General features: G+C 49.3%; 2 protein-coding genes across 3 annotated transcripts in view; both read left to right on the top strand.

Moving 5' to 3' along the window:
* Positions 1 to 1496: 1496 nt before the first annotated feature.
* On the top strand, positions 1497 to 12730 carry GPATCH3 (G-patch domain containing 3). The gene is made up of 7 exons (XM_010380396.2): positions 1497 to 1983; positions 4287 to 4711; positions 8507 to 8681; positions 9465 to 9524; positions 10114 to 10235; positions 10350 to 10477; positions 11984 to 12730. Exons 1-7 carry the CDS (start codon positions 1533 to 1535, stop codon positions 12198 to 12200), a joined length of 1578 nt encoding a protein of 525 aa, XP_010378698.1. The 5' UTR covers positions 1497 to 1532; the 3' UTR covers positions 12201 to 12730.
* GPN2 (GPN-loop GTPase 2) overlaps positions 12730 to 26712 on the top strand; it is a 48441-nt gene continuing 34458 nt past the window's right edge. Inside the window, exons 1-5 of one of the 2 annotated variants that reach the window (XM_010380397.2) lie at positions 12730 to 13533; positions 14105 to 14261; positions 16986 to 17146; positions 18471 to 18601; positions 23132 to 23500. In XM_010380397.2, coding sequence (XP_010378699.1) covers positions 13123 to 13533; positions 14105 to 14261; positions 16986 to 17146; positions 18471 to 18601; positions 23132 to 23204 — 933 coding nt within the window. In that variant the 5' untranslated portion in view covers positions 12730 to 13122 and the 3' untranslated portion in view covers positions 23205 to 23500. Of the gene's footprint in view, positions 13534 to 14104; positions 14262 to 16985; positions 17147 to 18470; positions 18637 to 23131; positions 23501 to 26712 lie in introns of those variants that run through there. The other variant, XM_030941884.1, reaches the window with a different exon arrangement.

The raw sequence follows: 26712 nt of genomic DNA, 5'->3' as shown, positions 1-26712 counted from the left end.
ACCCCAGCACTTTGGGAGGCCAAGGCGGGTGGATCATCTTAGGTTAGGAGTTTGAGACCAGCCTGACCAATATGGTGAAACCCCGTCTCTACTAAAAATACAAAAATTAGCCAGGTGTGGTGGCACGCACCTGCAGTCCCAGCTACTTGGGAGGCTGAGACAGGAGAATTGCTTGAACCCAGGAGGCGGAGGTTGCAGTGAGCCGTGATTGCACCATTGCACTCCAGCCTGGATGACAGAGTGAGACTCCATCTCAAAAATAAAAAAAATAAAAAAGCGGGGCACCATGGCTCACGCCTGTAATCCTAACACTTTGGAAAGCTGAGGCCAGTGGATCGCTTGAGCACTGGAGTTCAATACCAGCCTGGGCAAAGTAGTGAGACCCCGTCTCTACAAACAGTTTTAAAAATTCGGTCGGGCGCGGTGGCTCAGGTCTGTAATTCCAGCACTTTGGGAGGCTGAGGCAGGCGGATCACGAGGTCAGGAGATCGAGACCATACTGGCTAACACGGTGAAACCCCGTCTCTACTAAAAATACAAAAAATTAGCCGGTCGTGGTGGCGGGCACCTGTAGTCCCAGCTACTCGGGAAGCTGAAGCAGGAGAATGGCATGAACCCGGGAGGGGGAGCTTGCAGTGAGCTGAGATTGCACCACTGCACTCCAGCCTGGGTGACAGAGCGAGACTCCAACTCAGAAAAAGAAGAAAAAAAAAAGGCCAGGCATAGTGGGGTGCATCTGTGGTCCCAGCACTTCAGCCTGGGCGACAGAGACCCCAACTCAAAAATGAATAAAATATTACCTACAAGTGCTGAGTCAAATGATGTGTAGCAACTTCGCTTTTACTAGATAAAGTCAACTGTTTTCCAAAGTGGTTGTATCAACTTACATTGCCAACAACAGTGTATGAGAGCTCCAGTTCCACCATGTTGCCATCGATTCGAAGGTTTTCAAGTTTGCCAACGTGGTGGATGCAAAGTGGGTCTCGCTGCATTTCCTTTATTACTGAGTTGCGCATCTTTTCTTTAACGTAAGCCTCTAGCAACTCATAGCACTTTCATTGTAAATTGGACCTGCGTGTTTCCACTTTTGTGAAGTATCTGTGGCACATTTTTCTACTGGGTTATCTTTTTCTTACCGATTTGTGGGAGTTCATCAACACATTTTGGAAAAATAAATGGAAGAACGACTAAAGGTTCAGAACTGAGGAAGGTTGAGATTAGGTGTGCAAGATTCACAATTAAATACCTCAAAAATGACCCTTCCCGCAGGCTTCTTATTTGGTACTCATTAGAGCTTTATGAAAGAACTCTATGACCCCATTTTCCAGGTGAGTTTTTCCATCATCGCCGGCTTCCCTCAGTGGGAAAGGAATACAGAAGACTTCAGATCTTGCGGCTCCAGATTCCACAACCCCAACACCAACGGACTAGTTAGAATTTTCACAATCTCGCAACGCAGACGCTGGAGCGTTGCTCGCGGTGTTTTCGCGAGACTTGAGACTTGGTTCCAGCAGATCATGTGACAATCCAACATGGCGGTGCCCGGCGAGGCAGAGGAGGAAGCGACAGTTTACCTGGTAGTGAGTGGTATCCCCTCCGTGTTGCGCTCGGCCCATTTACGAAGCTACTTTAGCCAGTTCCGAGAAGAGCGCGGCGGTGGCTTCCTCTGTTTCCACTACCGGCATCGGCCTGAGCGGGCCCCTCCGCAGGCCGCTCCTAACTCTGCCCTAACTCCTACGGACCCAGCCGCTGGGGGCCAGCTTCTCGCCCAGACTTCGGCCACCGATGTCCGGCCTCTCTCCACTCGAGACTCTACTCCGATCCAGACCCCCACCTGCTGCTGCGTCATCTCGGTAAGGGGGTTGGCTCAAGCTCAGAGGCTTCTTCGCATGTACTCGGGCCGCCGGTGGCTGGATTCTCACGGGACTTGGCTACCGGGTCGCTGTCTCATCCGCAGACTTCGGCTACCTACGGAGGCATCAGGTAAGAGTGAGAAAGTTAGTAGACTGGGCCTACGGGCCTGGAACAGAGGCACCTTGTCAGAAGAGTGGTGAGGATAAGTCAGGCATCTGGTTAGGACTCTAGGAGTTTAGGTCGTATTCTAGACAGCTTCAGGCTCAACTTGCAGGGAGTTAGTTCAATGCATGGAGAAAAATAAACCGGAGAGGCTTATTCGGAAGAGCTTTCATTTTGTTAGGTCTCTTCTGAGACCCTTTCTCTATCCAAGGGGTTGATTTTGCACTAACACAGAAGGAAAAAAGGAAATCCAGTCTCTAACCTTCTTACTGTCTTTCTCTCCTCCTCTCTCTCTGTGCTTCCTACCCAGTCCTTTCAGTAAGATGCAAATGAAGAGACAATCTTTTCTCTGGACAGCTCCCACTTTTATGGGAAATCAGTTTGATGGGGAAACAGGACAGTGTCAGAGCCCTCCAGTTCACACATTCAACAGATGCTTATATTGCTAGACCTAGTGTGACTAGCTGGGTATGCAGAGAACAGTTGCACATAGTGTGTGCTCAGAATCCACAAAGGAAGAGATTTGGAAAAAGGTAATTGCCACAGAGATGTCATTCTAATTGTTAGCATTGGCTGAGCACTCTGTGTATTTAGTAGGCACTGTTCTAAGCCTTTTGTTTTCTTACCCCTCACAACAGTCCTATGAGATAGGAGCTATTGTTTCTCCCATTTTATAGGTGAAGAAACTGAGGGAAGCGAAGTTATGTGACTTGCCTGAGGTTACAGAGTTGGTTAGTGTCAGGGCTACAACAAACCTAGGCATCTGTTCCAGAGCCTATACTGTTTATCACTAAGTGCTGTGAGATGACAGAGAAGGGAGAAACTGACTTCCTAGACGGATCATGAAATACGACTTTCCATCTGGGTCTTGAAAAATAAATAGGAGTTAATAGGAGAGAATGGTGTTTCTGGGTTTCAAGGTAAATGGCATTTGCAAAGACACAGATTTGAAAGTCCGTGAAACTTTCAGGGCATGCTAAATTGTTCATTGTGGGCCAGGTTGTAGTGGCTCGTGCCTGTAATCCCAGCACTTTGGGAGGTGCAGGTGGGCGGATCTCTTGAGCTCAGGAGTTCAATACCAGCCTGGGCAACATGGTGAAACCCCATCTCTACCAAAAATACAAATTAACCGGTTGTGGTGGCGCATGCCTGTAGTCCCAGCTACTTGCGAGGTTGAGGTAGGGGAATCGCTTGAGCCCAGGAGGTGGAGGTTGCAGTGAGTCAAGATTGTGCCACTGTACTCCAGCCTGAGTGACAGAACGAGACCCCATCTCAAAAAAAAAAAAAAAAAAAAGAAAAGAAAAAGAAGGAGGAGGAAAAAAAGAAATTAGGAGAAAAATTATTTGTTGTGGCTGAAGCACATGGTATGAAGACATGCAGGAGGTGGGAGTTGGTGACAGTTGAGAATCAAAAGGTCATCAGATGGGTGGATTGCTTGAGGCCAGGACCAGCCTGGACAACATGGCATAACCCTGTCTGTACTAGAAATACAAAAATCAGCCAGGCATGGTGGCACATGCCTGTAATCCCAGCTACTTGGGAGGCTGAAACACAAGAATCACTTGAACCCGGGAGGCGGAGGTTGCAGTGAGCTGAGATCGCACAACTGCATACTGCAGTCTGGGTGACAGAGTGAGAATCTGTCTCAGAAAAAAAAAAAAAAGAAAGAAACAAAAGAAGGTCATCAGGAGCGAGAGCCGGAAGAAACTTGTATGCCCAGCCAAGGTGATGAGAAATGACATGAAACTGCTAGGTGGTTCTGCAGTTCTGCTTGGGGAGAGATGAAAAGACCTGGAGAAGTCTGAGAGGGAGGAACAGCATAAGGCTAATGGATTTATTTTATTATTTATTTATTTTTGAGACAGGGTACTCTGTCACCCGAGATGGAATGCAGTGGTGCAGTCTCGGCTCACTACAGCCTCACTTCCCAGGCTCAAGTAGTCCTCCTGCCTCAGCCTCCCAAGGAGCTGGGATCACAGGGTGCACCACCACTCCCAGCTAATTTTTTAATTTTTTGTAGAGATAAGGGTCTCACCATGTTGCCCAGGCTGGTCTTGAAATCCTGAGTTCAAGCAATCCTCCTGCCTCAGCCTCCCAAAGTGCTGGGATCACAACCGTGAGCCACTGTGTCAGCCTGGATGTATTTATTTTTATTTTGTCTAAGTCTGTTTACTAGGGAAAGGCTAATAGATTTAAACATTGGCCAATTTCTGGCTCAAGTGTTGCTGGAGGCTTCTGGGTTTCAAGATCTATTCTCCCTCCTTCCCAAGGTTTGGGCTCCTTTCCCTTCAAGACCCGGAAGGAAATGCAGAGTCGGAAAGCTGAGAATGAAGCCTTCACCCTGGCTGACCTGAAGCAACTGCCAGAGCTGAACCCACCAGTGCTGATGCCCAGTGGGAATGTGGGGACTCCCCTGCGGGTTTTTCTGGAGTTGATCCGGGCCTGCCGCCTACCCCCTCGGATCATCACCCAGCTGCAGCTCCAGTTCCCCAAGACAGGTTCCTCCCGGCGCTACGGCAATGTGCCTTTTGAGTATGAGGACGCAGAGACTGTGGAGCAGGAAGAGCTTGTGTATACAGCAGAGGGTGAGGAAATACCCCAGGGAACCTGCCTGGCAGATACACCAGCCAGCCCCTGTGGAGAGCCTGAGGAAGAAGCAAGGAAGGAAGAGGAAGAAGAGTCTCACTCAGATGACGTGAGTACAGTGTGCTACCCTGTTCTGCTGGCAGCTGAAAGAGGCCAAAGGCATTAATAATACCACTTTTCAATTGTCCATTACAAGGGTGCGGTCGTGGTGCAGTCTCTGCTCACTGCAAGCTCCGCCTCCCGGGTTCAAGCCATTTTCCTGCCTCAGCCTCCCGAGTAGCTGGGACTACAGGCGCCCGCCACCACGCCCGGTTAATTTTTTAAATATTTTTAGTAGAGACGAGGTTTCACCATGTTAGCCAGGAAGGTCTAAATCTCCTGACCTCGTGATCCACCCACCTTGGCCTCCCAAAGTGCTGGGATTACAGGCGTGAGCCACTGTGCCTGGCCTGTTACAAGGGTTCTTACCCTGGGGTCCTCAGGAGGGTTCCAAGGAGTCTGAGAAGGAATGTAAAACTACATTTGCATGTGTGTTTCTGTATTTCTTTTTTTTTTTTTTGAGACGGAGTCTCGCTCTGTCGCCCAGGCTGGAGTGCACTGGTGTGATCTCAGCTCACTGCAAGCTCCGCCTCCCGGGTTTACGCCATTCTCCTGCCTCAGCCTCCAGAGTAGCTGGGACTACAGGCGCCCGCCACCTCGCCCGGCTAGTTTTTCGTATTTTTAGTAGAGACGGGGTTTCACCGTGTTAGCCAGGATGGTCTCGATCTCCTGACCTCGTGATCCGCCCGTCTCAGCCTCCCAAAGTGCTGGGATTACAGGCTTGAGCCACCGCGCCCGGCTGTGTTTCTGTATTTCTCTAGGGAGATGGTTCAGAGCTTTTACCAGAATATTCGGAAGTGGGTCTTATTTTTCACTCCCTTGGAAGGGATATATAAGGATGGTTCTTTTTTTTTTTTTTTTGATATGGAACCTCGCTCTGTTGTCCAGGCTGGAGTGCAGTGGTGGGATCTCAGCTCACTGCAAACTCCGCCTCCTGGGTTCACGCCATTCTCCTGCCTCAGCCTCCCGAGTAGCTGGGACTACAGGCGCCCGCCACCACGCCTGGCTAATTTTTTGTATTTTTAGTAGAGACGGGGTTTCACCGTGTCAGCCAGGATGGTCTCGATCTCCTGACCTCGTGATCTGCCTGCCTCAGCCTCCCAAAGTGCTGGGATTATAGGTGTGAGCCACCGCGCCCAGCCAGGATGGTTCCTTTTTATTCATTTTTTCTTTTTTTTTGAGACTGAGTCTCACTGTGTCACCCAGGCTGGAGTGAAGTGGTGCGATCTCGGCTCACTGCAACCTCCACCTTCTGGGGTTTAAGTGATTCTCCTGCCTCAGCCTCCCGAGTAAGCTGGGACTATAGGCTTGTGCCACCAAGCCCGGCTAGTTTTTGTTTTTGTATTTTTAGTAGAGGCGGGGTTTCACCGTGTTAACCAGGAGAGTCTCAATCTCCTGACCTCGTGACCCGCCTGCCTTGGCCTCCCAAAGTGCTGGGATTACAGGCATGACCCACTGCGCCAGGCCCATTTTTTCTCTTTTAAAAATTATTTCCAGCTGGGCATGGAATCGTTTGAACCCGGGAGGCGAGGGTTGCAGTGAGCTGAGAAAAAAAAAAAAAATTTCCCTGTGAAAGACCAGATAAGGCGAATTCATTTTCAGAGATGAAAATGTGCTGACCAAGACATGTGCAGTGACTTGTCTAAGATCATCTCAGGAAATAGAGGTCGAGCTAGGATGTGAGCCCAGTTCTTGCTTCTTCCCTAACCTCTGCGTGCTGTCATGATGTGACTGAGCAGTCATCTCTATTTTCGGACCTCGAGGCAGCAGATTGAACAGTAGCCTCTACTCTCACTTTATTAGTGACATAGACATTTCTTTGGTTCCTTTCCCCAGACTTGGTTGCACATCCATAAAATCAGTAAGGTGGGCCGGGCGCGGTGGCTCAAGCCTGTAATCCCAGCACTTTGGGAGGCCCAGACGGGCGGATCACGAGGTCAGGAGATCGAGACCATCCTGGCTAACACAGTGAAACCCCGTCTCTACTAAAAAATACAAAAAACTAGCCGGGTGAGGTGGCGGGCGCCTGTAGTCCCAGTTACTCAGGAGGCTGAGGCAGGAGAATGGTGTAAACCCGGGAGGCAGAGCTTGCAGTGAGCTGAGATCCGGCCACTGCACCCCAGCCTGGGCGACAAAGCAAGACTCCGTCTCAAAAAAAAAAAAATCAGTAAGGTGTGATTTGTTGGGAAAAGTTTTTAAAAAATGTATACCCTGGGTAAAAAGTAATTCACCCATGTTTCAAAGCTTCCAGCCAGCTGGGTGTGGTGGCTCACGCCTGTAATCCTAGCACTTTGGGAGGCCGAGATGGGTGGATCACGAGGTCAGGAGATCGAGACCATCCTGGCTAACACGGTGAAACCCCGTCTCTACTAAAAAAATACAAAAATCTAGCCAGGCGAGGTGGCAGGCGCCTGTAGTCCCAGCTACTCAGGAGGCTGAGGCAGGAGAATGGCGTAAACCCGCGAGGCGGAGCTTGCAGTGAGCTGAGATCCGGCCACTGCACTCCAGCCTGGGCGACAGAGCGAGACTCCGTCTCAAAAAAACAAACAAACAAAAAAGCTCCCAGCCAAAATTGCTAAGATATCTGGACCACATCCTTAGTGTGGTACCATCCTGACTATCCTGACTTCCCCTCCCTCCCCTCTTCTCTCTCCTTCCTTCCTTCCTTTTTTTTTTTTTTTTTTGAAGCAGGCTGTGGTTCTGTTGCCCTGGCTGGAGTGCAGTGGTGCAATCTCGGCTCTCTGCAGCCTTCAACTCCCTGGGCTCAAGCCATCCTCTCACCTCAGCTTCCCCAGTAGCTAGGACTACACTCACACATCACCACACTTGGCTAATTTTTGTATTTTTAGTAGAGATAGGGTTTTGTCTTGTTGCCTAAACTGGTCTTGAACCCCTGAGCTCAAGGGATCCTCCCACCTTGGCCTCCCAAAGTGCTGGGATTACAGGCGTGAGCCACTGTGTCTGGCCCCATCCTGACTTTTCTTCAGTACTTGAAGGCCTGCAGGGTTTCAAGCCAGGAATCATTCTGTCATTCCACAAATCCAGTCAAGCCAAGGGCTAGTGTAGGATTCCGAAGGCATTCTAAGACCCATTTCCTGCCCTCAAAGAGCCTAAAATCTCCCTGAAGAGAAAGAACCAGCATCTGGAGATACTGCAACTGGATGTGGCCACCCGGGTTTGCATTACTGGCTCGTCTGCTCCCTCAGCGTACTCTTTTGAACAAATAACGTTTTACTCCTCCGAACCTAGGTTTTGTCATCTGTAGAATGGGAATAATGGTACTTATCTCACAGGGTTGTTGTGATGATTAAAGGAGCTAAGCTATGGGAAGGGCCTGACACACCAGAGACAATAAGCGTTCTTGTCCATTCTTTCTTTGTGATGTCACATAAAAAGGCCTAACCAGTGTGTACTGATTAGCATTGAGAGTTCAGAGACTGGTGCGAGAGCTGTGGGCCTAAGTTCGGGGGGCTTCATGTAGGCTGTAGGACTTGAGGGACGAGGAGGATTTAACCAAGTGGAGAAGAGAAGGGTGTGGGAGAGGAAAGTGGGTATTTCAGGCAGGGAAAGACATGGCCAAAAGCACAGAGGTGAGTGAGGCTTGTGGGGACAGGAGCAAACTATGTTGAGAATTATCAGGGGCTAGAGACATGTGTTGGTCGGGGGCCAAATATGTGCTGCTTCTTGGAGAAATTCGAAGGAATGGGGCTGAGGCTTGCCACACGTGCCTCCTGTGCCCTGAGCTTCCCTCCCTCTGGGCATGAGGTCAGGAAGCTCAGGCAGATCACCTCTCCCTGCCTTTTAGGACGATGACCGGGGTGAGGAATGGGAACGGCATGAAGCGCTGCATGAGGACGTGACCGGGCAGGAGCGGACCACTGAACAGCTCTTTGAGGAGGAGATTGAGCTCAAGTGGGAGAAGGGTGGCTCTGGCCTGGTGTTTTATACCGATGCCCAGTTCTGGCAGGAGGAAGAAGGAGGTAATGCTGGTACCCAGGCAAAGGCAGGGGTGACCCCTGCTGCATTCTCTTGGGGTTCTCTGTTCTGCACAGTAAATTCCCTAGTGGTGAGCCCAAACAAAAGGCTAGGGAACAGGCTGACCTTTATTGTATATGAGAGACCAATCATCCTTTTTAAGAGTGGGGATCAGTGAGATGGAGAGAAAATGCTCCCCCCGCCCCCTGCAAGTTCTGAATAACCCTCCCAGAGGAAGGATCTTAAAATAACAAACAAACTGGGTGCAGTGGCTCATGCCTATAGTCCGAACTACTCAAGAGACTGAGGCAGGAGGATCACTTGAGCCCAGGAGTTCAAGGTTGCAGTGAGCTATGAACCCACCACTTTATTCCAGCCTGGGGGACAGAGTGAGACCTTCTCTAAAATAAACAAATGCCCCGCTGGGCACGGTGGCTCACGCCTGTAATCCCAGCACTTTGGGAGGCTGAGTTGGGCAGATCACAAGATCAAAAGATCGAGACCATCCTGGCCAACATGGTGAAACCCTGTCTCTACGAAAAATTAAAAAATTAGCTGGGTGTGGTAGCGTGCACCTGTAGTCCCAGCTACTTGGGAGGCTGAGGCAGGAGAATCGCTTGAACCCGGGAGGCAGAGGTTGCAGTGAGCCAAGATCACGCCACTGCACTCCAGCCTGGCGACAGAACGAGACTCTGTCTCAAAAAAAAAGCCAAACAACTCTAGGTTTACCTCTCAATAGAACTGAAAGTCCTTATTGCACTCTGTTGGATGCTTTTCTATCCCTGCAGATTTTGATGAACAGACAGCTGATGACTGGGATGTGGACGTGAGCGTGTACTATGACAGAGGTACTGGGCAAGGAATGGCAATACTGGGAGGTGAAACGGGTGCCCTGGCCTTGCAGTGACACTTTTCCAGAGCTAGCAAAGGCTGAGACAGGGAACCATTCCCTTGGGGTAGCCCACTGAGAGCATTCCTCTTAAAACATCTTTGGTTGTGTACATTAAGTGCTAGTTTTGGACAGAGCCTTCTTCCTTTCTTGGAGGAGGACGAGGGACAGATAGTCCTCAGGGGCTCTGGGTCTGATGGTCAGGCCCTGGTAGGTGGCTGGTGAGGAACTCAGGCTCTATTAAGGGTTTAGATTTTAGAAGAGAAAATGACCTGGGTGGGGGAAATAGCCAAGTGGGGGAGGGGAGAAGACCTGGGTTCTAATCCTCTCTCTGTCATTCGTTGACTCTGTTACTTTTCTGCACCACAATCTTCTCATCTGTGTGATTGGGGAGAACCATGGTTCCTACTTTTGGGGAGCTCGCACTCTGAGAGAGATACAGAACACCATTAAATGAATAAGTCAATCTTATGAGGGGGACCTAGAAACCTGATTCTTCCCCCTTCTTTGAGAGGGACGCTTCCATAAACTGAGCTCTGGTTCCTCAGATGGTGGAGACAAGGATGCCCGAGACTCTCTCCAAATGCGTCTGGAACAGAGACTCCGAGATGGGCAGGAAGACGGCTCTGTGATCGAACGCCAGGTGGGCACCTTTGAGCGCCACACCAAGGTGAGTGAGCACTGTGCCCACCCCATGGACCCCTCTCTTTTCCTTCTCCCATCCCCATTCAGCCTGCTCCCAGCAGGAGTCCTATTTCTTGAATCTTATCCCTTCACTCTGCAGGGCATTGGGCGGAAGGTGATGGAGCGGCAGGGCTGGGCTGAGGGCCAGGGCCTGGGCAGCAGGTGTTCAGGGGTGCCTGAGGCCCTGGATGGTGATGGCCAACACCCCAGATGCAAGCGTGGATTGGGGTAAGTGTGGCTGAGGGACTTCCCTGGGGGCCCAAGCCTTTCAGCTATGCCCTGGTTTCCCTCTTCCCACTGGTTTTGGCATGGGTGCTGAGTACTCTTGCAGGATGAACTTCAAAACAGAGTTAAGAGGGAAAATTGAATCTGGGCCAGGTGCGGTGGCTCAAGCCTGTAATCCTAACACTTTGGGAGGCTGAAGTAGTAGGATTCCTTGAGCCCAGTTTGAAACCAGCCTGGGCAACATGTGAGACTGTCTCTATTTAATTAAAAAAAAAAAAAAAAAGCCCGGGCGTGGTGGCTCACACCTGTAATCATAACACTTTGGGGAGGCTGAGGTGGGCGGATCATTTGAGGTGAGGAGTTGGAGACCAGCCTGGCCAACATGGTGAAACCCAGTCTACTAAAAATACAAAAATTAGCCGGGTGTGGTGGCTCACGCCTCTTATCCCAGCACTTTGGGATGCTGAGGCGGGTGGATCATGAGATCAGGAGTTTGAGACCAGCCTGGTTAAGATGGTGAAATCCTGTCTCTACTAAAAATACAAAAAATTAGCTGGGCACGGTAGTGGGCACCTGTAATCCCAGCTACTCGGGAGGCTGAGGCAGGAGAGTCACTTGAACCCAGGAGGCTGAGGTTGCAGTGAGCCGAGATCGCACCACTGCACTCTAGCCTAGGCAACAGAGGAAGACTCTATCGCAAAAAAAAAAAAAAAAAAAAAAAAAAAATCCCGGGCGCGGTGGCTCAAGCCTGTAATCCCCAGCACTTTGGGAGGCTGAGACGGGCGGATCACGAGGTCGGAGATCGAGACCATCCTGGCTAATACGGTGAAACCCGTCTCTACTGAAAAAAAATACAAATAACTAGCCGGGTGAGGTGGTGGGCGCCTGTAGTCCCAGCTACTCGGCAGGCTGAGGCAGCAGAATGGCGTAAACCCGGGAGGCGGAGCTTGCAGTGAGTTGAGATCTGGCCACTGCACTCCAGCCTGAGCGACAGAGGGAGACTCCGTCTCAAAAAAAAAAAAAAAAAAAAATTAGCTGGGCATAGTGGCATGCACCTGTAGTCCCAGCTACTCTGGAGGCAGAAGAATCACTTGAACCCAGGAGGTGGAGGTTGCAGTGAGCTGAGATCACGCCATTACAATCCAGCCTGGGTGACATAGTGAGACCCTGTCTCAAAAATAAATAAATAAATAAATAAAGTAAATCTTTTTTTTTTTTTTAAAGACTGAGCCCTAAGGCTTAACAAGATCATTCATACCCTTTGTTGGAGGAGTTTGGACTTGATGGTTACTATTAGGAAGTCTGTAGTGACAGAATGAAAATTTTATCTGAGGTCCCTTCTTGCTGGCACTGTCAATGGCTAGATAAGAGGGCTGGAGAGCAAAGACCCATATTTAAAGCCTCTGTCTTTGGACAAACCAGATGTAGTAGCTACTTCCCCGTCTTCTCTCAACCCCTGTAACTGGAACTTGAGAGCAGCCTTCTCACTGAGGGCCCGTTTTTATCCAGGTACCATGGAGAGAAGCTACAGCCATTTGGGCAACTGAAGAGGCCCCGTAGAAATGGCCTGGGGCTCATCTCCACCATCTATGATGAGCCTCTACCCCAGGACCAGATGGAGTCACTGCTCCGCCGCCAGCCACCCACCAGCATGAAGTTTCGGACAGACATGGCCTTTGTGAGGGGTTCCAGTTGTACTTCAGACAGCCCCTCATTGCCTGACTGACCAGGTTGGGGGCTTCGTTGGTCAGAATCACTCATAGCTACATAAGAACCCAATGCCCCGGCCTCATCTACCACTGAAGCAGAAAGGAGTCTGGGAGCAGCAGTCTTCGTGGCTGGTTCAGGGTGCTTTGCTCTGAGCCTGCCTGCCTGCCGGTTCTCTACCTCAGGCATTTTTACAAAAAGCCCCCTCCCTTCCCCTCCCCTTGGATACTAGGGGTAACGACCGATTGTCTTTGGTCTCTAACCCTAGTCTCTGGGCTTGCCCTTTGCCGTCTGCAGAACCTTGAAAAGCTGGATTGAGTGAGGCTATCAGCACAGCCTTCCTTGGGGACTCTGAAGGTGTCCCGACGAAGGCCACAAAGAGGGGGAAAGGGACCTGGACGAGGAGAGGATTTGTGGTGCTCGGAAGAGCCGGCCTTGGGCGGGCCCTTCACCGCCTCTACCCTCACTAGGTGGGACTGCAGCAGAGCGTCCGCGGGAAGTGGCTTGGGTGTGCGACGTCACGGAATAATAAAGACGGTTACTACTGGAGTTCCCTTTCTTTTCTAATTCGAGTCTGAAGGAAGGTCAGGGAAATTCCGAGAGATTTTCCCGCAAAGACCCCACATTCGACCCATTCCCCGCAATAAAAACGCGGCTGCGCCGCCCGCCCCTCGGCGTCGAGCTACGCCCCGCCGTGAGGGCGGGACTTCCTCTCTTTGGCCCGCCACTTCCGACGCTGTCCGGAAGTCGAGTTAGTCTAGTTAATACCGGCCCGTTAACTCTGCTTGGGCGACGCTGTCCCCGCTGTTCTGCCTGAGGCGAGTGACGCTGGCCGCCAACGAGGTATACGTCCTGGGTCCCTCGCCCTCAGTCTCGTCTCCGGTGCGGCTGCTCGCCCCGTTTTCCCTCTGAGCTGACCTGCTCCGGGCGGTGGGTGGCCCATGGCGGGGGCCGCCCCGACCACGGCCTTCGGGCAGGCGGTGATCGGCCCGCCGGGCTCAGGGAAGACCACGTACTGCCTGGGCATGAGTGAGTTCCTGCGCGCGCTGGGCCGGCGCGTGGCCGTGGTGAACCTGGACCCGGCCAACGAGGGGCTGCCGTACGAGTGTGCCGTGGACGTGGGCGAGCTGGTGGGGCTGGGCGACGTGATGGACGCGCTGCGCCTGGGGCCCAACGGCGGCCTGCTCTACTGCATGGAGTACCTGGAAGCCAACCTGGACTGGCTGCGTGCCAAGCTCGACCCCCTCCGCGGCCACTACTTCCTCTTCGACTGCCCAGGACAAGTGGAGCTCTGCACGCATCACGGCGCCCTGCGCAGCATCTTCTCCCAAATGGCGCAGTGGGACCTCAGGGTGAGTCTCAGGGAGGGGAGGACCATTTTGCGGATGGAGTAACTGAGACAGGGAGGACAGACGCCACACCCCCATGTCACACAGGGACGTAGGGGCTGAGGTGCTTTGGAGTAAAACTGGCATGAGTTCAAAATCTGGTTCTGCTACTGACTCGCTGTGTGGTGTTGGTAAGTCAGTTCATCACTCTGAACCTCAGTTTACTCACGTGTAAAATGGGTGTTAGTAGCTAACTTGGCGATTTCGGAAGTATGGAAGGGGTTAATGTAGAAAGTGTCATGGAGATTGTTGTAAATTGGTGGGCAAAAGTAAATGAAAGAGTGGAGTCAGATGCCATGGGATTTAAACCCCTTGCCAACTGGGAGGCTCAGTGCAAGACATTTTTGTAAGAAAAAAAAAAAAAAGCCTCCTATTTCCTGGGAGAAGGAAACAAGGGTAGTTATTAGAAAGAAACAGAGGCAGAAGGAGTGACTAATGCGGAAAGCTTCCCCTCTGTCCTCAAGCCCTCATTATCATGAGGGAATGCTGATTCCTGTTTCTCCAGGCCACTCTGACCCTGTCTCTTCCCTCCCAGCTGACTGCCGTCCACCTGGTGGATTCTCACTACTGCACAGACCCTGCCAAGTTCATTTCAGTACTGTGTACCTCCCTGGCCACCATGCTGCACGTGGAGCTGCCCCACATCAACCTCCTTTCCAAGATGGACCTCATTGAGCATTATGGGAAGCTGGGTAAGAGCTTCTGTTCCAGGTGAAGAGCAGGGCAGCAGCTGGGCTAGAATGAAGCAGACATCTCAGCTGAAGGTAGCTGCCTCTGGTGCCTTGTGTGGTCTGCTGATAGTAACCACAGGCAGGTTCTGACTCCTGTCAGTTTATTTTGTGCCACTCTGTGCTAGATACCGTTGTGTAGATTTTGGAGACGAGAGAGCTACAGATGGTGTTAGGTATTACAAAGGAATAAAAGTGATATGACAGTGAATATTTGGGAGTGAGGTGAGTGAGCTTTGGAATAAAACAGGCATGAGTTTGAATTCTGGCTCTGCCACTGAATCACCGTGTGATCTGGGTAAGTCAGTTCATCTCTCTGGACCTCAGTTTCTCACTTCTGCTCTGAGGCAGTGGCATCTGAGCTGAGACGTGAATGGTGAGAAGGAGCCAGCCAAGGGAGGACTGTTCTATGCAGAGGCACCAGTAGGGATAAAGGCCTTGTCTTAGTCAGTTTGTGCTGCCATCACAAAAATACCATAGACCAGATGGCTTAGCCAATAAATATTTATTTCTCACAGTTGTGGAGGCTGGTAAGTCCAAGATCAAGATACAAGCAGATCTGGTGTGTGGTGAGAGCCTGCTTCCTGGCTCCTAGACAGCCTCCTCCTGTCCTCACAGAAGGAGGCTATATTCTCACATGGCAGAGAGACAGAGAAGGGGTGGGAGGCCAGGGACAAAATAGGGAAGATTGAAGTGGGCTGGTATGAGGGGAGTTGGCTAGAGTCCCAGTGGCCAGTTTTCTTTTCTTGACAAATTAGTACTCTCGACCGGGCGTGGTGGCTCACGTCTGTAATCCCAGCACTTTGGGAGGCTGAGGTGGGCAGATCACCTGAGGTCAGGAGTTCGAGACCAGCTTGACCAACATCGAGAAACCCCACCTCTACTAAAAATACAAAAAAGTAGCCAGGCATGGTGGCGCATGCCTGTAATCTCAGCTACTCGGGAAGCTGAGGCAGGAGAATCGCTTGAACCCGGGAGGCGGAGGTTGTAGTGAGCTGAGATCACGCCATTGCACTCCAGCCTGGGCAACAGGAGTGAAACTCCATCTCAAAAAAAAAAAAAAAGAAAAAACTTAGGCCAGGCGCGGTGGCTCACACCTGTAATCTCAGCACTTTGGGAGGCTGAGGCAGGCAGATCACGAGGTCAGGAGATCGAGACCATCCTGGCTAACACGGTGAAACCCCGTCTCTACTAAAAATACAAAAAATTAGCCAGGCGTGGTGGCGGGCACCTGTAGTCCCAGCTACTCAGGAGGTTGAGGCAGGAGAATGGCGTGAACCCGGGAGGTGAAGCTTGCAGTGAGCCGAGATCGTACCACTGCACCCCAGACTGGGCAACAGTGCAAGACTCTGTCTCAAAAAAAAAAAAAAACCGAAAAGGTAGCTGGATGTGGTGGATGTGGTGGCAGGCGCCTGTAGTCCCAGCTACTCAGGAGGCTGAGGCAGGAGAATGGTGTGAACCCGGGAGGCAGAGCTTGCAGTAAGCTGAGATCGTGCCACTGCACTCCAGCCTGGGCGACAGAGCGAGACTCCATCTCAAAAAAGAAAAAAAAAAAATTAGCACTCTCCTAAACTGGGGATGTTGTTCCCTAAATAGCATCTCTAGCCACAAAGGAACCTAGAGAAGACAGATAAAATGACCAGCACATGAGCAGTAGGGAGGTTGTTGGGAAAGGGAGGTGTCAGGACCTTGTCCAGGGAGCCAGCTAGCTTCTAGTCTGGACATAGAGTGATGTAGAGTCCTCAGCTCACTTTAGGATAGATCTGCCAAGGAGCCCAGATGCTTAAGTTTTCTGGGCAGAAACAGGCCACTAGGGGGAGGTGCAACTTACTTCTTTTAGTGGGAAATGATTTATAAAACCGAATCAGGGACCTCAGCATCATCTAGTCCTTATTTTACATTATGAAATAACTGGCTCAGAAAAGCAAAGTGATATACCCAGGAGGCTACCCTGCTAGAATGTAGCATTTATTCAGTTTAACCATTTACAGAGTCTTTGCAGTGTACATGCCAGGTCCTGAGGGTATGACCTGACTATGAGCTCTGTGAGGTGAGGACAACCATGCACAGTTCTTGGTACATGTTTGATATCATTATTTGCAACTTTATTTATTTATTTATTTTTGAGACAGTTTCGCTCTTGTTGCCCAGGCTGGAGTGCAGTGGTGCAATCTCAGCTCACTGCATCCTCTGCCTCCCAGATTCAAGCGATTCTCCTGCCTCAGCCTCCCGAGTAGCTGGGATTACAGGCATGTGCCACCAGGTCCGGCTAATTTTGTATTTTTAGTAGAGATGGAGTTTCACCATATTACCTGGTCTTGAACTCCTGACCTCAGGTCATCACCCACCTCAGCCTCCCAAAGTGCTGGGATTACAGGTGTGAGCCACTGAGCCACTATGCCCAGCCTGTTTGCAGTTGTTGATCAAGCACTTCTCTGTACCAGACACTGGGGTTTATAGCATTTAATCTTCACGACAGTGCTATGAAGTAGGTACCTGCCTATATAGCTAGTAAATAGCACAGCCAGCAGGGTAAAACCAAAAGCTTTTTTTCTTAGTAACTTCATTTTACTGTGTCAAGTAATACTTGAGTGCATGAAGACACAAAGGAAAAAAAGAAAAACGAACCTCGTCCTCAGGTCTTTAGCCTGATACTGGTTGCTCCTGAACACTGTTTTCTCTCTTTAGCCTTCAACCTGGACTACTACACAGAGGTTCTGGACCTCTCCTACCTGCTTGACCACCTGGCTTCTGACCCTTTCTTCCGCCACTACCGCCAGCTCAATGAGAAGCTAGTGCAACTCATCGAAGACTATAGCCTGGTCTCCTTTATCCCTCTGAACATCCAGGTACTGGGGGCTAAGACAGGACTCTGACAGTGCCTGGGATTCACCAAGCCAAAAGCACAGGATGCTTTGAGGGCTTAAACAATGGTCTTTGCCCTGGGTTGACTATCACTGAGTAATCTTAGTTTCAGGACCAGGGGCTGCTGTAGGGGCAGAATTCCAGTAAAGAGAGTGGACCAAACTTTTGCCTGTCTATTCTGTTTTGCTGGATCCTTTCTTCACATGTTCCCTCCTCAGTATGAAAATGGGTGAGTTCAGAAAGTCATCAGCAAGAAACTTGACCAGGACCAGGGACAAGTCTCTTAAGCCCATTCAACTGGGCAACTGTCTGTTGACTTTGCAAAGTGGTACCCAACCCCTGTGCCTCTCACCTTTACCCTGCAGAGATAACCTGGGAGACGCAGGTACATATTAGATTCCTTTCTGCAGTGGGTGAACTTGAGCTAACTTGTCTCCCCACTTCTAATGCCACACTTATATGAGGAGATGAACTCTATAATATCAATCATAACAGTTATCTCTTATTTATGGCTTTCTGTGCTGGGCACTGTGCTAAGGACTAGACATAAGTAATTTTGCTTTGTCCTTCCCACCATGTGATATATAGACTGTTTTTATTACTGTATATGGATGAGGAAACAGTTATAGTTTTTTGTGTGTGTGTGATGGAATCTCACTCTGTCGCCCAGGATGGAGTGCAGTGGCGTGATCTTGGCTCACTGCAACCTCCACCTCCTGGGTTCAACCGATTCTCCTGCCTCAGCCTCTCAAGTAACTGGGATTACAGGCATCTGTCATCATGCCCAGCTAATTTTTGTATTTTTAGTATAGACAGGGTTTTACCATGTTGGCCAGGCTGGTCTCAAACTCCTGATCTCAAGTGATCCACCTGCCTCAGCCTCCCAAAGTGCTAGGCTTTACAGGCGTGAACCACCGCACCTGTCCTAGTTATAGATTTAAAACATGCATATTTATTGGATATCTGCTTAAGAGAAGTACTGTGCCAGGCACTGGGAATACTGCGACAGATGATCTGGCCCTAAGAGGTAGGGGAGGCAGGTGAGTTAATAGGCATTTGTTATATGTACAATAGGTGTAAACCCAGGGGACTATGGATGTGCATAGGGGAGCTTATCTGTTCTAATCTGAGTGAGTTGGTGGTCAGAAAACATGGGATTTATCCAGCCTTTGGGGACATGTAGAACTACTCCAGGCCAAGAAAGCTATATGTACAGAGGCAAGATGGAGGAAGGTATATTTGGAGATTGCAAGCAGTTTTACACACTTCTGTTTCACTCACAAAACTGTTTCTCTCCTCCCTGCTCAGGACAAGGAGAGCATCCAGCGAGTCCTGCAGGCTGTGGATAAAGCCAATGGATACTGTTTTGGAGCCCAAGAGCAGCGAAGCCTAGAGGCCATGATGTCTGCTGCAATGGGAGCCGACTTCCATTTCTCTTCGTATCCTTGCCAGCTTCCTGGCCATAGCGGAGAGGGTGAGACATGGGGCTCAGGAATGGCCACAGGAGGTGCAGTCATCATCCTTCTGGGTGACCTTTTTTTTTTTTTTTTGGTGAGGGAGTTTCGTTCTTATTTCCCATGCTGGATTGCACAATGTCGCAATCTTGGCTCACTGTAACCTCTGCCTCCCAGGTTCAAGCGATTCTCCTGCCTCAGCCTCCCGAGTAGCTGGGGTTACAGGCATGTGCCACTGTGCCCAGCTAATTTTTGTATTTTTAGTAGAGACGGGGTTTCACCATGTTGGCCAGGCTGATCTGGAACTCCTGACCTCAGGTGATCCACCCGCCTCAGCTTCCCAAAGTGCTAGGATTACAGACGTGAGCCACCGCACCCAGCCATGGATGACTGATTCATATTGATCAGTTGGGCTTCCTAATGACTGTCTCTCATGTGCAAAAGTGGTCCCTTGGCTTCAGAGTTGGTTGTACTGAGGACAAGGGACAATACTGATCAGTAGGAGCAACAAATACAGAGGTCCAGAAATGAGAGGGCATTGGTCATTTGGGAGAGATGCAGGAGGTCCAGTTGCCTCGTGTGTTGCATGTGAAGAGGAAAGGACTTTGCAGAGGTGCAGGCAGGGCTGCTGAGGGAGGGGCCTGAGTGCCCTACTAAGGAATATGGACTTCAGTTCATGAGTGGGCAGTGGGAACCAGTATTCAAGCAGTACTGTTGAACAGGGTGTGACACAATCAGATGTACATTTTAGGAAAGCCCCTGCAATTGTGGAAAATGCATTTAAGGGATGTGATTGGGGGCAGAAGAGTTTTACAGTCTTGTTAGGTGAGAAGGGCTGAAAAATTTGTAGTGAGAATAGAAAGGTGTGGAATGGAAAAATACTAAAGAGATAGACTATAAGAGTCAGTGACTGAATGGGTAGATATAGCTGGAGCAGAATTTAGCTTCCCACAATCTCTGGCTTAGACAGTGCATGGGTGGTTTTACTAATCACTGAGGCAGGAAAAGGAGGAGGGGGCAGGTTTGTCACATGGATAAAAGGGACAAGAGCTGGCAGATGTGCTGTGTTCAGGGGTCCATGGGACATCCAGAGCTATCCAAGAGGGAGCCAGACTTTGGGGCTTGGTTAGTGACTAGTGAGGCTGGAGCCAAGGTTATGGGTAGGTGTCCATCAGGTCACAGAGGCCCTGTGTGAAGCAGGACAGGAAAGTCCAGGCCCTCTAGACTGATGCTGTCACAGATTCAGCATCTACGCAGCATGCTGGAGACAAGGGGGACTCAAGAGTCTTAAGGTGTAGGGGAAAAGAATTCCAGCCAGTGCTTACTGATCTGTGTCGAGCCATATGTGGGAAACAAAGCTCATGGGGCGGGGGTTGCAGGAATGACTTACAAATAATGGTAGTAGAGTGTGCAGTCCCTGGTGAAGGTACTAAGGAGCTGTGTGACACCTGCAGTTAATGTAGGCCAATTGGACTGCATGTGCTCAGCAAAGGAGGGGAGGAGCAATTTTTTTTTTTTTTAATTTAAGATGGACTTTTGGCCGAGCGCGGTGGCTCACACCTGTAATCCCAGCACTTTAGGAGGCTGAGGCGGGCGGATCACAAGGTCAGGAGATCGAGACCATCCTGGCTAACAAGGTGAAACCCGTCTCTACTAAAAATACAAAAAATTAGCCAAGTATGGCAGCATGAACCTGTAGTCCCAGCTGCTGGGGAGGCCGAGACAGGTGAATGGCGTGAACCCAGGAGGTGGAACTTGCAGTGAGCTGAGATTGTGTCACTGCACTCCAGCCTGGGCAACAGAGCAAGACTCTGTGTCTTTGAGACACCTCGCCCTCCCAAAGTGCTGGGATTACAGGTGTGAGCCAGCACGCCTGGCTTTTTTTTCTTCTCTTTTTTTTTTTTCAGTAGAGACAGGGTTTCACCATGCAGCCTAGGCTGGGAGGAGCAATTTAAATAGTGTTGTAATATTTTGTACACCATGCACATGGTTCCCAACTTACGATGGTTCAACTTTACAATAGCGTGAAAGCTATATGCATTCAGTAGAAATCGTACTTTTGGTACCTATCAATCATTCTTTCACTTTCAGTACAGTATTCAGTAAATTACATGAGATATTCAATACTTTATTATAAAACAGGCTTTGTGTTAGATAATTTTGCCCAAATGCAGGCTAACGTAAGTGTTCTAAGAATATTTAAGGTAGGTGAGACTAAACTGTGATGTGTGGTAGGTTATGTGTATTAAATGCATTTTCGACTTAAGATATTTTTGATTTGGGATGGGTTTATCAGGATGTGACCCCATCATAAGTCAGGGAGCATCTGTACGTTACTTTATGTATTCATATATATAAAGGATTCTATTCACAAAACCATGTATGCTGCATTTAACAAATAATTTGAGGAATTTTCAAGGGTATTTTTAACCATATACATTTGTGCTGATTTTAGAGACTATCCTGGTTCACACAGTGAAACCCTGTCTCAACTAAAAATACAAAAAATTAGCTGGGTGTGATGGCAGGTGCCTGTAGTCCCAGCTACTTAGGAGGCTGAGGCAGGAGAATGGCATGAACCCGGGAGGCGGAACTCGCAGTTAGCCAAGACTGCCACTGCACTCCAGCCTGGGCGACAGAGCAAGACTCCGTCTCAAAAAAAAAAAAAAAAGATTCAGCAGCTCTCTATAAGAGAGTAGGGACTGATACAAAGAAGGGAGCGGTCAGCTCTGCTGAAGGGTAGGTGGGTAAGGAAAGCTTTATGGAGTCATGGCACGTGAGTTGCATCATTTCAAGGTGAAGGTTAGCCAGTCTAATGAAGAAGGAAAGGGAATTCAAGTTAAAGAGAATAGTATATGCAAAAGCATAGAGGTTCAAAGTTGAGACAGGTTTTGAGGGTTGCAAATAAGATGGCATGGGCCAAGTGTAATGGCTTCATGCCTGTAATTCCAACACGTTGGGAGTTAAAAGGTGGGAGGATTGCTCAAGGCCAGGAGTTTGAGACCAGACTGGGCAACATAGTTGAGACCCCATCTGTCTCTCTCTTTTTTAAAGTATAAAAATTTATTTTTGACCAAAAGTAAGGGCTGGGCATGGTGGCTCATGCCTGTAATCCCAGCACCTTGGGAGGCCAAATCACCTGGCCAAATGGTGAAACCATGTTTCTATTTAAAAAATACAAAAATTAGCTGGGTGTGTTGGTGCACGCCTGTAGTTCCAGCTACTTGGGAGGCTGAGGCAGGAGAATTGCTTGAACCCGGGAGGTGGAGGTTGCAGTGAGCCAAGATGGTGCCACAGTACTTCAGCCTGGGTGACAGAGTGACACTCCATCTCAAAAAAAAAAAAGTAGGATGGCATGACTTGTGAGCAGGGCAAGGATTCAGAGAGGGGAGCAGCAGTGGGGCCAGACAGGTAGGCAGGTAGGAGGTGAGGCTTTGTATGCCCTACTGAGGAATGTGGGCATTAGGTCAGAGATAAGCAAGGTGGATTTCACTGATCCTCAGTGATCTTCAGGGCCAACTTGCACAGAAATAAGGCAGTATCTGCTGTGGAAAAGTCACTGGGAAGGGGCACCAGTTGAGAGTCAATCTGAGTAGGGGTGAGATGGATTTTGGTTGATGGATTCATAGAGACAGTAAAGAAAGGCCTATAAGGGCCGGGCATGGTGGCTCACACCTGTAATCCCAGCACTTAGGGAGGCCGAGGTGGGCAGATCACGAGGTCAGGAAATCGAGACCATCCTGGCCAACATGGTGAAACCCCATCTCTACTAAAAATACAAAAATTAGCTGGGTGTGGTGGCAGGTGCCTGTAGTCCCAGCTACTCTGGAGGCTGAGGCAGGAGAGTTGCTTGAACCAGGAGTTGGAGGTTGCAATGAGCCGAGATCGCGCTACTGCACTCCAGCTTTGTGACAGAGTGAGACTCCGTCTCAAAAAAAAAAAGAAAAAGGTCTGTAACTTGAACATCATTTGGTGGGCTACGTACTCTATTTGCAGGGTCATTTAATCTTCATTTCAACCCCTTTTATAAGTGAGGCGACAGGCCCAAGGTCCCTCTCCCGGGATGTTTTGGAAGAACAGTTCAAACCTTGGTTTTGCTGGGTGTAGAATCTCAGTTTCTTACTTTGGAGCCATTTGGTAGTAGAACAGCTGTGGTGTCCTAACATAGCCAACGTAGCCATGGCTAACCTCCATCTCCTCATCAGACCCCAGACCCAGACATCATCAGGATTTGAACCCACTTGGTCTGGCTCCAGAGCATGTACCATAACACAACATTGGAAGGTTAGCGCTCTTCAGTCCTTTGATCCGCAGCAGTGTGTGGAAGAGGCACTTAGAGGAGCATTTGAGTCTGGATGTTTTTGGAGGCTTCTCATACCTGATTGGTCCCTATAATTTATGAGGAAGAGAGGGATGGACATGGTTGGAGTGTAGCCATCAGCGGAAGTCACATCCTGCCCAGACCACCTCCCCATCCTCTGCCTATGCTATCAGCCTTGACGCACCCTTTCTCAGCACACTGGGCATCCAGGAGAAGTACCTGGCACCCTCGAACCAGTCAGTGGAGCAGGAAGCCATGCAGCTATAGCAACAAGGTGGACCCTGGAGACCAGGATGCATAACCCAGCACTGGGGAAAGTGGAGGCTCCTGATGCAGGCTGCAGACCCAAGAGCAAGTCCTCCCAGCGAGAGCTGGTGGGCTGGCAAGGGGATAGTGAGCTCTGCAAAGGACTTCTGGCCAAAAAGCCAGACATGGCGCCAAGCAGAACACCTACCATACTGTCAGTGGTGTCTGTGAGCTCTGGGCCCTGCCACCAGAAAGTCGAGCACTGGTCCTACTCAGGCTATGACGGAATGTGCTACAATACAAGAGTTTATTTTCTACTTTTTGTGACTTCCAAACTGTTCTTCAATCTTCCGGGCCCAGGGGTTTGGGGAAGAATGAGGGAATGTCACCTTCCCTTGGAATAATCAGTATTTCCCCAAAGCATATAATTCACATTCAGTCACATAGGACTGACATTCAGTCTCTAGTCAGGTGTTTTTATTAATCTTCAGTTTTTGGTTCTGAGGTTTGTTTGTTTTTTAAAAAGATGAGGTCTCACTATATGGCCCAGGCTGGACTCAAACTCCTGAGCTCAAGCAGTCCTCCCACATGAGACGCCTGAGTAACTGGGACTACAGGTGTGAGCCACTGTGTCCCAATATTTTCAGTTTTAACAGAGCCTCAAACTTCAAGCTTTCACAGGCAACACTTCCTAGCTAGACCTTTATTATGTTTTATATTCATTTTATTTGTTTTACGGTTTTATTCTATTTTTGACAAGTGTTGACTAGTTTTCTATTTACAGTAGTGGTTAAAAGTTTACTTCAAGGCCGGGCATAGTGGCTCATGCCTGTAATCCCAGCACTTTGGGAGGCCGAGGCGGGCAGATCACAAGGTCAAGAGATTGAGACCATCCTGGCCAACATGGTGAAACCCCATCTCTACCAAAAAAATTTAAAAATTAGCTGGGCATGGTGGTGCGTGCCTGTAGTTCTAGCTACTTGCGAGGCTGAGGCAGGAGAATTGTTTGAACCCAGGAGTCAGAGGTTACAGTGAACTGAGATTGTGCCACTGCACTCCATCCTGGTGACAGAGTGAGACTTTGTCTCAAAAAAAAAGGTTTGCTTCAAAAATGAAATACAAGGCTGGGCACATTGACTCATGCCTGTAAGCCCAGCACATCCGAAGGCTGACGTGGGCGGATCACCTGAGATCAGGAGTTCGAGACCAGCCTCGCCAACATGGTGAAACCCCTCTCTACTAAAAACACAAAAATTAGCTGGGCATGGTGTTGCAGGCCTATAATCCCAGCTACTGAGGAGGCTGAGGGAGAAGAATTGCTTGAACCTGGGAGGCAGAGGTTGCAGTGAGCCAAGATTGTGCCATTACATTTCAACCTGGGCGACACAGCGAGACTCCATCTCAAAAAATATATAAGTTGTGTAAAGAAAAATATTAATATATAATATGGCAGTTCCTGTGAGAGTGTGGCAAAAATTAAGAGGGCTTGAAGTTTTTTCTTTGCTCTTCTTGCAACTGGCTGGATGCAATTCATATATTTTTCAACCAGTAGGTGGCACCCCAGCCTTATTTTTTGCAGTTGTAACCTGGTGGTAGAAGGGGGCTGGACTGATGCCCTGGGCAAGACTGTTATGCCAAGTTTTATTTGCATACATTTGGACTTTTTTTTTTTTTGAGACAAAGTTTCTCTCTGTTGCCCAGGCTGGAGTCCAGTGGCACAATCTTGGCTCACTGCAACCTCTGCTTCCCAGGTTCAAGCAATTCTCTGCCTCAGCCTCCCGAGTAGCTGGGATTACAGGTGCCCACCAACACGCCTGGCTAATTTTTGTATTTTTAGTAGTGTCAGGGTTTCACCATGTTGTTCAGGCTGGTCTTGAACTACTGACCTCGTGATCTACCTGCCTTGGCCTCCCAAAGTGCTGGGATTACAGGGGTGAGCCACCGCACCTGGCCACATTTGGACTTTTTAACATACGTGAAGTGCTTGGTATTTTAGAGTGCTTCCACACACATAATCCTCATTAGAGATAGACAAGATGGGGAGAGTGAATAAGACATTACCCATGTTACGGTGAGGAAGCAGAAAGATGAGAAGTTTGAACTTTGGTCAGCCTGGCTCTCTCATAAGCTGTTTTGCTGACTGAATGGTGAGTATTCCTCCTTTGGTATATTTATTGGTGAGAAGTCACAGTCCTTGTCCCACAGGTTTTACAGCCAATCAGGAGAAATTAGGCACCTATAAAGTATTACTAAATCATATATAGTTCACCAGTGGTTTGGGCAGTTGGCAAATTCATTTATGCTGTTCTGAAACAGCATTGAAATAGGACTGACTGTGCTTTGCTTTCTGGTTGTAGCAGCCAGAGCCAAAGGCAGATGAATAAGGGGATATGAGGAGGCTACTGTGGCTGGAACAGTATGAAAGCAACCTCAGCTCCCACGCCTGGCTGTATAGGGGATAATAACTGGGCGCTGCTTCCTAGCCTCTTTCATCTGAGAAGTTCAAAGCACCTCACCCCTATTAACACCCCACAGAGTAGGTAGGAAGTACCAATAGAGCAAGCCAGGGAAACTGAGGCCAGGAGGCACAGCCTGGGGCTAGCTGTGAATCACCTGTGGGGCCTAGAGCCCAGGAATCCTGACGCCCAGACTACTGGACAAATCCTTTATCAGGGCGTTAGGGTGGGTGCTATGCTTTTGAAAGCAGTACCAATGGCTGTGGTCATGGATTTTGATGCTTGCCCATCACAGAGGCCCCAGCTCTCACCAAAACAAACCAAATGGGGGCTGGAAGGCATCCTTTACAACTTTATGGCCTCATATGCAAGCACCCTCAGCATTTTCTGCTGCCATGGAGTGGGGATAGGTGGAAATAATTCAGGGCCTTTATTTTCAGGCCATGGTTTGACAGCAAGGGTATTTTCTTCCCCAGTAAATGTAGCTTCTGTCTACCTTCCACTGGCAGCAAAGTGATTTTCTATTTTCTGATATACTGAGGGGATCTGCACAGTGCAGAAAGGAAGATGTCAGATCCAAGTGAGGCCTGTGCAGTGTGAAATGTCGAGGGTAGAAGAAAGACCATCCTCCCATTATGGCTGGCATGTGACAGTCATCCTTAAGATTATTCTTAAATTTCCTAATATAGGAAAGTAACAAACTTAGAAAATGAAAGAGAAGGCCAAGCACGGTGGCTCATGTCTGTAATCCCAGCACTTTGGGAGGCCAAGGCGGGCAGATCATCTGAGGTTGGGAGTGTAAGACCAGCCTGGCCAACATGGCGAAAACCTGTCTCTGCTAAAAATGCAAACATTAGCAGGGCATGGTAGCATGCGCCTGTAATTCCAGCTACTTGGGAGACTGAAGCAGGAGAATTGCTTGAACCCGGGAGGCAGAGGTTTTAGTGAGCTGAGATCGCGCCATTGCACTCCAGCCTGGGTAACAAGATCGAAAGTCCATCTCAAAAAAAAAAAAAAAAAAAAAAAACATGAAAATGAAAAGAGAAAATGAGTCACCCAGAATCCCATAACAG

The sequence above is a fragment of the Rhinopithecus roxellana genome, chromosome 12 (assembly GCF_007565055.1).
Source record: "Rhinopithecus roxellana isolate Shanxi Qingling chromosome 12, ASM756505v1, whole genome shotgun sequence".
Classification (NCBI taxonomy): Eukaryota; Metazoa; Chordata; class Mammalia; order Primates; family Cercopithecidae; genus Rhinopithecus; species Rhinopithecus roxellana.
The sequence above is the reverse complement of the archived record's forward strand: the minus strand, read 5'-3'. Positions and strand labels throughout refer to the sequence as shown.